General features: G+C 38.4%; 1 protein-coding gene across 2 annotated transcripts in view; it reads left to right on the forward strand.

The window, feature by feature from the left end:
• EPM2A (EPM2A glucan phosphatase, laforin) overlaps nt 1–14092 on the forward strand; it is a 197330-nt gene extending 183238 nt beyond the window's left edge. The window contains exons 3-4 of one of the 2 annotated variants that reach the window (XM_036767833.1): nt 4184–4425; nt 12837–14092. In XM_036767833.1, the coding sequence (XP_036623728.1) occupies nt 4184–4425; nt 12837–13114 (520 nt within the window). In that variant the 3' untranslated portion in view covers nt 13115–14092. The remainder of the gene's footprint in view (nt 1–4183; nt 4426–12836) is intronic. The other variant, XM_036767834.1, reaches the window with a different exon arrangement.
• Nucleotides 14093–15575: the final 1483 nt, after the last annotated feature.

The following is a 15575-nucleotide window of genomic DNA, read 5'->3' on the forward strand; positions in this document are numbered from 1 at the left end:
TTAAAAATCTATTGCTTCTTCTCTTTTAGGAATTCTAGTTAATCATATGGGCACGCTGTGTTTTCCTTTGAGCCTTTGCTTATTGATACTCTAGATTTTTGTTTTGGGCATTCCTGACATCATAATGGCTCTTCCCCCTCCTTCCCCCCCCCAACATTTGTTTGCTCATTCTTCCAGCCTTACTTTCAAGATTAGCCTTTTATATTAGGGCTAGGCTCTGCAAACTTCTGATGGGCTTGTTCTGACCTTTTATGGTCCTGGCTTATCTTATCTGAGTTGTAGTCTTGAAGTTCTTCAGGTATCAAGTACTGAGTTTCTTGGAGGATTTTAGGGACATCTTCAGGCAGGGAGGTACTTTGAGTACTTTCAGTGAGCCCTATACTATCAGATCAAGGGCATGGTCAGATTGCTGTCTTCCTGGGCTTTCCAAACTCTAGGCCTCAGTTTGGATTTAGGCAACACAGCTGCAGACTTGCCCCTATCTATTTAAGTATATAGTTGTTGTCCTTAACCTCTGTCCCTTAGCTGGAAAGGCTTAGCAGATTGAGAGCAAATATACTCTTGTTCTAGCCTTGTTTGGGGACTGGGACTAATTTGAAATTCATTTTGGGTATCTTTATGCAGCTGGCCTAGCTCTGTTCTGGGCCTAGGGCTGATTCCCCAGTCTACTCTCAGCAATTTTGCACTGTTGACCAAGCTCTTTTTGAAGCCTATGGGGTTGAGCCTGCAATCCTAGCCCATTCTGGGTGAGCCTATGCTGATAGCCTAGCCCTGTTTAGAGTCCTAGGGACCCTAGTCCCTTGCCTGTGGGTCACATCTGTGATCTTAGGCTTGAAAATGACCCATTGTGGTTTCCTTTTAGATTTCCAGACATTACTCCTTCTGGTGCTTACTTAGATCTTTGTTGTAGGGGAAGCTACTTTTTAGTCTGCCAGTGTTTTTCGAAATCAATATATATAAATAGATGTAGTTATTAGCCTAAAATAAAACTGCCCATCATGTTTCATTTTCTTTGCATAGCCCCATTTTCTTCATAACTACTCTTTCTTCCAAAAGATTTTATTTGTGAGATCTCTGTACTAAATTGTATGATACAAAATGGACAATAAATTCAAATGGGTTTGGAGAAGTGATAAATCAGTGAGAGGGTAGTCAAGAAGACTTTCCAGATAACTGGTAGAACTTAAAACTGGGCCTTAATAAATGGATAGGATATGAATGTACCAGAACCTTAAAATTATAAAATCATAAACCTCAGTAATCATTTGATTCAACCTGTATCCGAAAAAGAACTTTCCATTACAACATACCTAACAAGCAGTATAGTACAGTAGAAGGAATGCTGAATGTGGAATCAGAAGACCTGACTATACAGCGGGCAAGTCATTCAACTTTTCTGAGTTTTAGTTTCCTCAACTATAAAATGAATAGGTTGGCCTAGATGGCATCAAAGGTCCCCTGCCATCTCTAACTCTCTGGTCCTATGATCCTATGAAGTGATCATTCAGCATCTGCTTGAAGAGGAGAACTCTCAAGGAAGGCTGTTCCACTTACACATAACTAGAGTTGGAATTTTTTTTCTCCATTAGCCTTTTTTTGGTGACTTCCATATATTGCTCTTAGTTCTGCCCCTGGAGGGTGGGGGAGCAGAACAAGACTAATCTTCTCCCACATAATTACCCTTTGGAAGCTTGAAGACAACTGTCATATACAAACCCATCCCTCTGAGTCTCCCCTTCTCCAAGTAAAACATGTACGATTGCCATCATTTGTTCATTATATGTCATTAACTTAAAAATCTTCACCATCCTGGTTGCCGTCCTTGGAATGTTCTCCATGTTATCAATGTTCTTTAAACTATGATACTTGGAACTAAACATAATATCCCAGATATTGTATTCCAAGGCAGAATGTAGTGGGATCTTACTTCCTTATTTCCAAAAACTTTTTCTCTAAATACGGATCAGCATCCCATTAGTATTTTGGGCTGCAATATCACATTGAGTTTGATATTCACTAAAATCCCTAGATCTTTGTCATATAAACTGCTATCTAACCATACCCCTCCTATCTTGTACTTAAAAAGTAGATTTTTTAAAAAGCCTAAGTGTCAGACTACACTTATCCTTCTTAAATATATTTCATCTTGTTAGATTCAGACCCATGTCTAGTATTTAATGGTCTTTTTGTATCCTTACTTTTGTATCTTTACTCTCTTCACTTTTTACGTTTTGTTAATTTGATAAGAATGTCATCAGTTCCTTTATCCAAGTCCTTGGTAAAACTGTTAAACTTCATAAGACAAAGCACAAATCCCTGAGGGCACTTCAGTGACCACCATCTTCCAGAAAGACATTGAATCATTAAGGAGTCTTTGAGGTTATCTATTCAACCATTTCTAAATCCATCTATTATCCCTGTTATGTAGCCCATAGCTTCCATTCTTTTCTATAAAAATATTATGAGATATTTATTACATTGTTGAAATCTAAGTAAACTTTACCCACTTTACCCACCAAAATACTCACTAATGTATTAGTTTAGTAACAGTTAAAAAAAACAAAAAAGAAAGAAGGGTGACTTGGTATGATTTGTTCTTGCTGAAACTGTGGTGATTCTTCATGACCTGCATTTCCTTTTGAGATGTTCATCAGTCAAATTTTATTTACTTCATTATAGAGTCTTCCCTGGAATTGAAGTCAGGGTCATTGGTTTATAATTTGTAGCCCCTGTTCTTTTGTTTAAAAAAAATCAGGACAACATTTTGTATGCTTGCGCTACTTCTCTTCTCCATAGTCTTTCATCTCTACTTTCAATACCCAAGAATGGGCCTAGCTTATCTGATTCCAGCAACTTGAATTTATGAAGCTAAGTACTCATATTTACTTTGGTGGTTAATTTCCTATTGGCCATTTTTGTTCTGTCCTTTCTGGCTCAAAAGTCATTGTCTTTGGCAGCAATAGAAGAAGAAAAAAATTGGGGCAGTTCTGCCTGCTCTATATTGTCAAGTAATAATAATAACAATAATCATAATAACTAGCATTTATATAATGTTACATATGTGTACGCCAGGCATTGTACTAAATACTTTACAATTATCTGATTTTATCCTCATAACAACCCTTGAAAGTAGGTGCTATTATTATCCTCATTTTACAGATAAGGAAACTGAGGCAAACAGAATTTAAGTGACTTGCCTAGGATCATGGAGCTAGTAAGTCAGAGGTTGAATTTGAACTCAGATTTTCCTGACACTAGGCCTGGCACTCTATCTATCAGATACATCATTCCATCCACCCTAAGAAATGGTCCTCTCCCTTCTTAGATCATCCTGTTTTCCTCAATGTAGCTAAAAATAATAATTTTTAAAGTTTTTAAAAAAAGTTTTTCTTGTCAGCCTTAGCACATTGGGAAGTTTAGGTCTCTGGATGTTATTGTTACAACCATGGCATGCCTTTGTATTCATCCTCTGTTATCTAACTTTCCTTCCATCTTCTATACATATGTTGTAAAAATATAAATTTATTGGTGTGATTTCTATTTCAAATCTTCCTTGAACACCTTGTAATTTTCATCTTTGTTGAAATCGTTTCACTTTGTGTCTTCAGAATTTAATTTTTGAGAATCTCATAATCCATCTGGGCCTTATTTCTCCTGTAGAATTTTGGCCCATGAAATAAGACTTATCTTTTCTCTTTAGCCTTTAAAATGTGCCCTCCCAACATATGGGGTCCATGTCAGACTCTACCCAATTTTCCTTTCTTTTGTCATACACTCTACGAGAAAGTCATTACTTTCCCCAATGTTGTCATCATTTCTACTCTAGTAACCAGTTCATCTCTGTTAAATGAGAATCTATTCTAGAATAGAATTTCCCCTTTTTGGTTCATCCACCTTTTAAAAGATGAAATTATTGTTAAGGATTTGTGGTAACTGCAGTTGTGGCAGGAACTGCATGAAAAAAACAACACACAAGCAGAAATAAGCATAGTATGATTGTTAGAAAATGTAGGGAAAGTCAGTGAGGCAACTTACCCAACTGGAGCAGAGGGTTCCCTTTAACCAGAAACCTAAATGGTTCGTTGTCTGGGCATTTTTGTTAATTGAAGTTTTAATGTAATGTTTTATGTATCCTTTATCACATTAAATGATACTGATACCTATCTCTACTTTTAAATTCTAGAATTCTCCCAAATATCTGGTTAGGAAGCTGCCCTCGACAGTTGGAGCATGTAACTATCAAACTGAAGCATGAATTAGGGGTGACAGCTGTAATGAACTTTCAGACTGAATGGGATATTATACAGAATTCATCAGGTTGTAACCGGTACCCAGAGCCCATGACCCCAGAGACCATGATCAAGCTCTATAAAGAAGAAGGAATGGTCTATGTGTGGATGCCTACACCAGACATGAGTACTGAAGGTAATGATTCTGATGGTTGCGTCTCTGCTAAACGTTTGAAGGAAACCACTGGAAATGCATGCTTCATGAATTAAGTAAATTCAGGTGGTAGAAATATATTTTATATCTAGCTACGTAATTTTATTAGGCACCTTGTATTCTGATTTCATGATTAAAAACTCTGATGAAATTTACTGGTGATCAATTTATTGTTGTTCCAAAATGGTTTTCCAACATCATCATAGTCACCTGTGATCTTCTTATAAAGTTTGTGTAATCATACTTTCTTAGTTTTTATTTACCTGAGTTTTAGGGAAGACTGGTTTTCTCATGTTTGAGATCTGACACTCCAGTGACTCTATGATTTCTGATGTGAGTATTTTCTCCAACAAGGTAACTCACAAGTCATCCATGCCTGCCCATACTGTGCAATTATCAGCCATATGCTCCCATTATTACTCCCATGGGGATGGGGGGTGGGATCCTACCTGATGTGCTAGAGACCTTTCTTTTATTCTTTTGATGTTGTGTTGTTGAAAGCTGTGCACCTGGCCTGTCCTTAAATTCTCTCTCACTCCTATGTGACCAGTCTACCATCTGTCTGATGAAGGTTTTGACATGTCTCCTGTATAATTCCTTGTTTATGCCCCCGTGTATGTCTCCACTGAACTTTTGTGGTTCTCAAATGCATTTCTTCAGACAGTGTAATATTCTATTTCTGGCAGCCTTATAACATCACCAAAAGAATAATGGTATTAAGACTGACCTTTGTTTCATGAGAAATCTGAGGTCATTAAAAGACGTTTGCAATTTTTAGTGGCAGCATAGCCTGTTCCTTTCTATCTCAGCTACGGGCCCAGCTCCATGTTCTTTTGTACTCTCTATCCTAGATATGTAGACTGATGGATATACTCCATGCGACTGCATAACATTATCTATGAAAGCAGTCACTCTTTATCACCCTGTTCTTCTGTATATAGGTATAAAATTTAAAATCCTTCAAATTACTAAATTGTTATTTGGGTTGAGATTTTTAAACTCTGATCCTCAGGTTGTGATTCTCTCTAATCACATTGCAGTTGCCAGTCAGCCCTGGCAGTGTTCAGAACAACTGAATTCAATGAATACTGGGAGTGTGATTAGTTCCTTGTATTGTGCATAGATAATGGAAGGAGTGCTATTAGGGAACTGGTTTTTTTTTCTGAATCATAGAATTCCCTATTTAGAAAGAAATGAGAAGTTATGTTGTCTAACTTCTTCCCCAGTGGTCCTGTCTCAAACTTTAATCATTCTTCTTTTGGGGAACCCTTTGGGGTTGTGATGCTGTGTTGGCTGTGAGACCATTCTAGAATGTGATATATTCATTCTATGGTGAGAGTGAACTGTTTTCTTCCTTTCTCAAGACCAGGCTGGACCTTCCAGTTTGACCATAGATCAGAGTATTGCTAGTCTCCTTTAGCATTCCATCTGGTTTGTATTGCCTATTTAGGACTATCTTATAAAACTGGCTCTTCTAGGATGAGGTTCACTAACTCACTTGGACATTTGTACAGTGGTGTTCAATAAATCATAATTCATGTTTAGCTATATTTTCCCATTCCACACTAACCCTGTTCTGTGTAATGTATTCACTCATTGATTCATTCAAAAAGCTTTTATTAAGCATCTGCTATGTGCCAGGTACTAGGGATACACAAAACGCCCAATCCACCAAAAACACAGCAACAATTTTCAATAAACGGATAAAAGAGCATTTGAGGAATGCAACCACAGTTCCCTACCAATCAATCAGTCAGTGTGCCTGTCATGCCTTAGCACTGGCGATTCAGGTACAAAGAGTGAAATAATCTCTATTCACAATGAGCTGACATTCTAATGAGGTCAATAGGTACACATAAAAATATGTATAGCATTGATATAAAATAAATTAATGAAAACTCATTAAAAGTAGTTAAATGCAAGGTGGTTTGAGTAAGAGGGCACTAACAGTTGGGAGTATCAGGAGAAACTTATTGTAGATGATAGTGTCTGAGCTGCATTTAAAGGAATAGAGGAGTCTTTGAAACAATGGTAAGGCCAGAGTACATTCCAGGTAGGGGCATGGACAGTGCAAAAGGCCCAGAGACAGGTAATGGAATGTCATGTATGAGGAACAGAGAAAAGGGCAGTTTGGATGAACAGCATTGTAGAAGGGAGAGTATCATCCAATGAGGCGGGAAAGGTAGGTTAGGGACAGGTTATGAAGGGCTTTAAAAACTAAAGAGAATTTATATTTTATTCAAAGAGGCAATCGCTTCCTATTCCATTGGAGTTGGTTGAATAGGAGAGTCACTTGGTCAGATCTACACTTGAGGAAAATTACTTTGTCGGCAGTAAATAGGATGGACAGGAGTCCATTCTCTACCAGGCAAGGAGACCAATTGGGAGACTGTTGGAATCATCTAAGTGAGAGGTAAGGGAGTGTGAACCAAGGTGATAGCTATGTCAGTGAAGAGAAGAGGTCAGACGCAAGATGTTCTGTAAAGGTAGAAACAGCAGAATTTGGCAACTGATTATGTATATGGGGTAAGGGAAGGGAGGATTCAAGAATAATTCACAGATTACAGATTTGAGTCGCTGGAAGGATGCTGAGGTCTTTGACAAAAATAAAGAAATTTGGAAGGGGGAAGGACTTGAGGGGAAAGATGATGGTTCAGATTTAGGCATGTTGAGTTTAAAGTGCCTCTGGGACATCCACTTTGAAATGTCCAATAATCAATTTGTGATACACACACACACACACACACACACACACACACACACACATATATGTAGAGAGAGAGAGAGAGAGAGAGAGAGACAGAAAGAGAGAGAGAGAGTCAGAGACAGAGAGAAGCAGAGAGAGACAAAGAGAAAGAATAGACAAGGGAGAACACAAGAAAGGCCAAGATAGAGCCTTGGAACACACCCAAAAAAGGAAACCATGAAGAAGTGGTCAGAAAGGTAGGGGACAAACCAGGAGAGAGTATTATCAGAAAAATCCAGGGAAGAGAGGATGGTTACAATGTCAAATGAAGTAGATAGGTGGAGAAGGATTAGGGAAGAGAAAAGACCATCAAATTTGGCAATTATGAGATCTTTGGTAACTTTGAGATAATCGATAACTTTAGAGAGAGCAGTTTCATTTGAATGGTCAGATTGGAAGCTAAATTGTGAAGATATGAAGTGGATCATCTCTTTTACAGTTGAGTAGTTTGGAGGTTTAGCCCTTGGTTATGATTTGGTTCTATAATGTAATTACTAGGAGGCATGATGAAGCTTAAAAGAATTCTGCTAATGACCTTCCTTGTGTTATATCCTATTTCAACCCAAACCTTACACGGGGTTTATGTGCACTATTGACTTCACCTTATTGGCTTAATCGATCATTTTGCATGATTGCAGAGCAGAAGCTTGAATTAAAACTGAACAAGTCTATACCTTGCTGAATTTTTATATAAATATTTTTTAAGAGATGAATGGTGCCAGTCTGTGGCAATTAGACCATGCCAATTAGCATATTACTTTTTTGGATTTTTCCATCACGCACGGGAAAGCTTGTCATCCTAGAATACTCAGCCCTGGAACAAACACTTCAGAAGTATTCTTTGCCCTTTGACTGGATGGTGGAGGGTTCCTCACAGAATCTCTATATAAGGAGGGCTCCCAGGCCAGCCATCTCTTCGTTTTCCACTGGGCTGTATTCCTCTGGACTTCTACATCATGCCCTGAAATGGGGCACCTTCTCCTTCCCACTTTCTTTAAGCTTCATTTTATGTGTTGGCTTCCCCATAAACATGCGAGCCCCCTGAAGAAAGGAATTGTCTTTTCTCTTATATTTGTATTTCTAGTGCTTAGCAAAGTCCATGGCACATAGTAGCCATTAATAAATGCTTCTTGACTACTGATAGGTAATCGAAACATTTGTAGGGGCACAGAGAGGGAGGTGGACCTGTGATTTCATTGGTGTAGGGAGCACTCCACCAAAAAACTCCTACCAATGTATGTATCTGTTTTGATTATAGTCTTAGAGAATTTCCTGGAGCCCTTAGAGATTTAAAGACCATCCCAGGATCACAAAGCCAGTATGTGTTAGAGGCAAGACCTAAAACCAGGTCTTCTTCACTCTGAGAGCAGTACTCTATCCACCATGACATGCTGCCTCTCATAGAAAGATAATTAATTTTTCTCAGAGAGGAGTAGGTACAATTGAGTACTGAATTCGGCATCAATATTTGGAGTCAAATGCTAGCTTTACCACTTGCTGCCTGTGTAAACTTGAGCAAGTTCCTTAAAGTTCCTCAGCTTCACTTTTCTGTAAAATAAGGAGGTTGGCCTAGATAGCTTCTAAGCCCAAGCTTGAGTTCTGTGATCTGAGGAACCGCTTGATGACTATTATTCTATTATCTGCAACAGAGTGAACTGCATAGCTCTCAAGGCTGAAGGGTTTTTTCTTCTGAGCCAGACTTTCTTTAGATTAGACAGCAGTCAAAGGGTTAATAACCATTCCTGCATCCCAATGGGACATTTTATCAATAAATCAATCTGCCTGTGAGGCTCACGGGATGAGCATGTGAACATATAGATTAATTCAGCTGAATATTTTTAGAGCCCCAGAGAAAAATCTATCAGGAAGTGTTTTGAGCTGCTGCATAATGCTGTCAGAGGAAGTCGAAGACAGTTGTTAGGCTAGACTGTCACCACTAGTTGTCACCAAGCTGTTAAAATCAATTGTACAATCGATTGTTACTCTTGTACGCTTTGTTGTAGGCAGAGAAGATATTTAAGGGTTGTTTTCCCCACCCCATGCGATTTTACCTGAGCAACAAAAAGCTCCCAAACCTGCTGCCTGCTTCAAAATCCTTTTAAATTCAGTTCATGCTTTTGCAAGGAAACCACTCTTATTATGGTTCTAATTTGTGGCATGGCAATGGAGGCCCACGCTGATTTCTAGGGACAGTTAGTGGGCCTTAGTAAAACCTCGAGGTGAGGTCAGAGCCTGAACTTTTCTTCGTCCGGCATTCAAAATATGCCGAATGTTCTTAGCAGTCTGTTAATGTGACGACGAAGAAATGCCTGTGATGACACTAGGGAGAGTGTGTCTGCGTTACATTTTGAATGTTTCAGGAAAAAAAGTTATTCATGAATAAAATAATATCAAGAAAATCAAACCTGACCCTCCCCCAATACCTTTTACTGAAAGAAATGTAGATTCATATAAACATGTACATGCATGACTAATATGTGTGGGAGTAGAATGGAGCCTTCGAGAGCTAGCCTTTGGCAAAAATGCAAAGAAGATGAAGTTTTTCTTTGGTACCCTTCTCTCCTCCTTACTCAGTATCTGTCAGCGCCGTCATGCTGACCCCTGGCTATGGCACCCTCCTCTGGTAGTACCCCATGTTTCAAATTTATCTCTTTTGAAAACCTTTTTAATTATTGAACTAAATAAATAGAAACACTTAATATTTAGAGAAGGACAAGAAAGAGGCATGCATAAGAAACTGTGAACTGTTATAGCAAGCAATATATATATATATATATATACCCACATATATATATATATATACATATGTATGTGTGCATATATGTGCACCCTAAACTCTTCGCCCTGAATAGAAGCCCTCATTAATAGTCATAAACATTTATTAATGTTTGTGCTATGCATTGTGCTAAGTGCTGGGAATACAAAAGACAGCTCCTGCCCTCAAGTGGCTCACAATCTATAGTCCCTTTAAACAGACCATCTCTTTCCCTTCAAAATCTCAGTATACAGTCCTCTACTAGGTCTGTGGCATACCTGTGTATGGTTGACAGTAGGCCAGGAGAGTCAATGGGAACTAGGACCAGAGAATAAGTCTGGATGCATCACAGGTTTAGCCAGAGAAGAACTAGAGTTTGTGGAAGAAAGTCACAGTTTTTTTCTTTCTTTCTTTTACAGTGTGGCCCTAGTAAGAAAGAAATAAGGGGGCTCTTTTTTGTACTCATTTTCTGGTGTGGTTAGAGAAAAAATTGAGGGTCACAAATGGATCTAGCTCCAGAGAAAAGATGCTTGGGGTCTTGGGAGGCTTTTACTGTCACACTGGGATTTAGCTTGCAAAACAGCATACCTAGAGGGAGTCAGGACCAGGTCTGGGGCTGGAAAGGAGAGGTCGTAAAGGGCTGCTTCCTAAATTAGCTGTAATCTCTAAGACAAGGCACAGTAGTCAGGTACCCTAAGTCTAGTTATAAAAGGTTCAGAGTATGGGATTGTTAACCTGAGACCTGTGAATTTGTTGTTGTTGTTTTTTTTAAGTCTCCAGATTGCAGAAGGGGTCTGAAACAGAAAAAATGTTAAAATTTCCTGGTATAAGTCAGAAAGTAGAGATTAGAAACAAAACAAAACAAAAACCAAGTCTAAGAGAGTGAAAAATAAAGGATTATTACAGCAGACAAAAGTCTGGGCAGTAAGGAATGAGGAATTGGCTAGGGCAGGAGTGGGGAACCCGCAGGCTCAAGGCCCCTTTAGGTCTTCAAGTGTGGCCCTTTGAATCCAGACATCATAGAACAAATTAGAATTTGTCAAGTTCTGTTTTAAGTGATAGGAATATAAAGGCAAAAGTGACATAGTACTTGCCTTCAAGGAGCTTACATTCTATTGGGGGAGAAATGTACATATATACAAAATATAATTTATATACAATGTAATATATACAATATAATATATACAATATATACATCTGTATATATTTATATACAGATGCACAAAATATGGATAATAAATTGAACTAGCGATATTAACACAAGAAGATATTTGTTTATCACGAACTTAAAAGAAGTGGTCTCTTCTTGTCAAGGTTCTTATAAATTTCTCTTTTAGCAGTTGATTCCTTCTTGTTAATCAAATCTAAAATAGTAATTCATTATTTCCTCTACGCTTTGAAGAATAAAATTATTAAGGCAAGTTAAGAGTTGAATCAGCTGCTCTGCTTTAGCACAGAAAGAGCTCCAACAAATGTCAGGGCAGATGAAGTCATCCGTCACTGTTCTGTCATGCCTCAGGGATCTGCTGAATTCATCACCCATTCCTCCTTTCTGTCCAAATGATCTGTAATGTACTTCCATCACACTACCATGTTCTGTTTTTTCCTCTGCTTGGTCCATGAAGACAATGAAGGTTATCTTAGATGTTGTTCACTTGTAATATTCTATAAATCTGTAGATCATTCTTTTCCCCCTCCTTTGCTTCCTGGATCTTCATATGTGAGCTAGGAATCCTACTATCTAGAACTACTACATTACCACACACTTTTTCTATTCATTCCTTTACAGATACATTCTAGTCATGATTTCAGTCCCACTAAGTCTCAGTGATATAGGTGAATTTACCTTCTTATATATCTCTAGTTCACCTTGCTCATTACTCATATTTATGCGTTTGTCTATAATGGTCTGGGACCATGAATTTTATTTTATCTCTTTCTCTTGAATATTGTCTCCTAGGATATTGGTCCCTTCTACTGATTTTCTTTTTCTTTTTTTTTTTTTTTTGCTGGACCTAATATTCTCTTTGACAACTAGCTTTTTTGACATTCATCTGGGCATATGTTTTTGCTTATTTTGATATTATTAGAGAGAAATTTAATGTTATTTATGTGCAAATTAAAAAACTGATTTAAAAACCCCTGGCATATACTACTATTGCATCAGATACTGATAGGTTAGGTAAGTTGCCCAGAGTCATATAGCTAATGATCATCAAAGGCAGAATTCAAACCCTGACTCTAAGTCAGGGATTATTATGCTGCTATATATCCATGTTATATAGTCCAAGATATAAATTCAAATTAACATAGACTGAATATACTCAATTGATTTCTTTAAATCCTCTGGACTAACTCTATAATGTGATCCAAACGGGTAAGAATTGATAGTAATGTTGTAGAACAAAATATCCTTGGAAGGACATGTAGATGAAATGAAATTGAGGTGCACTTAGGTGAGAGGCTCTTTTTGAAATAAAATAATCTTCTGTTCAGTCGGTGGTTATCCTGCTATCCATGTCAAGAAAAAATGCTACACCCACCCTGAGATATTTGTTAACTTTTCCTTTTGAGCGACATTTGCCCAGATATGGAAGGAACTCTGGGGGGGTAGTGGTGAAAAGAGACAAGCAATATGCAATGCAGGCCTTTGCTGGTGTTGCTTTTGAGTTGACCCTGCTGAAGTGTGATCTCATGAAAATTATTAACCATGTTGGAAAACTATTACCTTTTATTTAAAAACAAACAACCCTTGCAAAGAAATAAGCTGTTCCCTGCCCGTCTCACCCTGCATAGCATCCTGATTTCATGGTGCAGCAGACAAGTTATTATTAGCTTGTGATATTCAAGTTTTGTTCCTAATGTGTATGTGCCTTGCTTTCTCAATCCTAGGCAGAGTGCAGATGTTGCCTCAGGCGGTCTGTCTCCTCCACGGCCTGCTTGAGAACGGACACACTGTCTACGTACACTGCAATGCTGGCGTTGGCAGATCTACAGCTGCTGTGTGTGGCTGGCTCAAGTATGTGATGGGCTGGAATCTGAGGAAGGTGCAGTACTTCCTCATGTCCAAAAGGCCCGCTGTGTATATTGATGAAGAGGCATTGGCACGCGCAGAGGAAGATTTTTATCAGAAATTTGGGAAGGTTCGTTCTTCCTTATGTAACCTCTAGTGGCTAAAATCTCTAGCCTTTCCCTAAAGCTCCTGTCAGAGAAATGGGATGACATTATAAGGTCATTCAAAGACAGACTCTTATTAAACAGGAGTGTGGTGTGATTTATTATTACTATTTATTATTATTAGTCTGGCATGGACATTTAGTCTCAGTTTTGACTGGGAGATATATTTTCTCTGGAGCACCATCTAAAGAAATTTATGAATTGCACAAGAAAGGGAAGAAAGTCTTTGGACTCTGCCTTCTCAGTCTTATGTGGTACAACAAGGTTAACAAATACCATTGACAGCACTTGGAATCAGACTGCTCCTTTTGGTTGTCTTTACATCTCAGGTTGTTTTATAAAAAATTCGTGACTATAGGCACCCTTTCTTGTTGCATTGTATGTAACCATTTGTTACCTGAAAGGGGGAGAAAAGCTATAATTATACAGATTTCATCTCTTGGAACAAAAATAACAAAGAGGGTCCTACTGCTTTGTAATTGGAAGCTGTCTGGCCTGCCACCAAGCAAGACACCAAGGCCGGAAGATAGAGGTGCCATAAATCCTTGCTGAATGCAATGGAAAGGATTTTCTTGTTCTGTAGGGAGATTTACCACAATTCTTGTAGCAGAGATTCTTAATCTTTTTTGTCCTGAACTCCTTGGGAAGCCTAGTGAAAACTATGGACCTCTTCTCTTAAAAATGTTTTTAAATGCACAATATATGATACAAAGGATTATAAAGGAAACCAATTATATTGAAATAAACTTGTTAAAATATTATGAAAAAAGTTCACAGACCCCCAGGTTAAGAACCCCTGCTCTGACACATCAGTGAAAAATCTAGGAAAATTACCATTTTATGTGATTCCACCATGGGAACTGGCTCTTGACTGGTAGCAGAGATTTTTTCATCTTTTGTCTTTGTATTCCCTAGAACCTTCTAGAATGCTTGGAACATAGTAGGCACTTAATAAATGCTTATTGATTGATTGATTGGCTACTTGTTTTCTTGGGGGAAGGATGAAGAGGGAAGCTTGTTTGATAAAAAGAGCTAAAACTGAGAAGGTCCCCTTAGGCATCTTATAGCCCCTGACTCAGCCCTCCCATAATTTTTGATAGCCCCATCAGGGGACTATGGTCAAGAGGAGACTCAGAGCAAAGAGCTGTTAGAACAGATTGCACCTCATGTGCATATCATCCACATGCTTCTCCACTATGAGGAATAATGGTCATTCTCCATGATGCCACATGAGGGTCGTGATTGCCATTCCTGTTGTGGAAATAGAGAAATTACAGGTAAGGATTACTGAGGGAGAGGCTAACCTCACTCCTAATTCTTAAATTGTGATGCTGAGCATTATAATGAAAGTTGAAATTAAATCATTCTTAACCTTCTCAGTCTAAATAACTTAGGCAGTTAGGTAACTCAGTTGGTAGAGCAGGACCTGAAGTCAGGCAGATAAGAGTTCAAATCCAGCCTCAGACACTTCCCAGCTGTGTGACCCTGGGCAAGTCACTTAACCTCTTTCAGCCTCAGATTCCTTATCCGTAAAATTGGAATAATAATAGCATTTACCTCCAAGGGTTGTTGTGAGGAGAAAATAAGATAACATTTGTAAAGTGCTTTGCAAGCCTTAAGGTATTACATAAATGTTATTGTCATCTTTATCTTTCCATGCTAGTTCATCCATTCACTTCTGCCCTCAACCTGTCATTTTCCTGTCACTTATATCTACTTATAACTAATCTTATTCTATAATTGTAGTAAGGGAAATGTGGTATCTTTTTTTTTTCCCTTCCCAGAAAGTAAGATCTACCCATTAATATTCTGTTTATTTCTACAGAGGGAGGATTTATGGCTGGCTGATAGGGATATAATGTATTATATATTATATTATATTCACTAACTTTCTACCACATTCTTGCCTTGCTTTCATGGAGTCACTAGTGGCCCTTTACTACTTTCTGCTGAGAGAGAAGTCAGTGACAGAGGTGGCAAGAATGAGAAGCAGGGGTCCAATATCACATTAGCCTCATTAAGATCCTTTGAGTGCTCTCTGTAGGGAATACGATGAAATGCACAGAAACTGCCACTACTCTGAGCTATTGGTAGAACACACCTAGAGGAATTTGTTTTCAATAATTTGTCCTTTATTTTCCCTGCAACTTGCTAAGAGTTACAAAACCAGCACTGAGTTAGAGGACATAGGACCAAAGAATCCTAGATTTTGAGGTGAAATGGACCTTGGAGGCCAGGTCCAACTCCCTCATTTTTCAGCTGAGGAAACTGAGGCATGAGTAAATTAACTTGCCTGTAATCACACAGATAGGGTCTGAGGCAGGATTCAAACTCAAGTCTTCCTGACTGGAAGTGAGACACTCCATTTACTATGTCACTTAGCTGCCCTCAAAGGTTTATATCTCCTGTTATCCATTACTAGGACTTTACCCAAATGTCTCATCCAGTATTTAT

This window comes from Trichosurus vulpecula, chromosome 7, assembly GCF_011100635.1.
Source record: "Trichosurus vulpecula isolate mTriVul1 chromosome 7, mTriVul1.pri, whole genome shotgun sequence".
Taxonomy (NCBI): Eukaryota; Metazoa; Chordata; class Mammalia; order Diprotodontia; family Phalangeridae; genus Trichosurus; species Trichosurus vulpecula.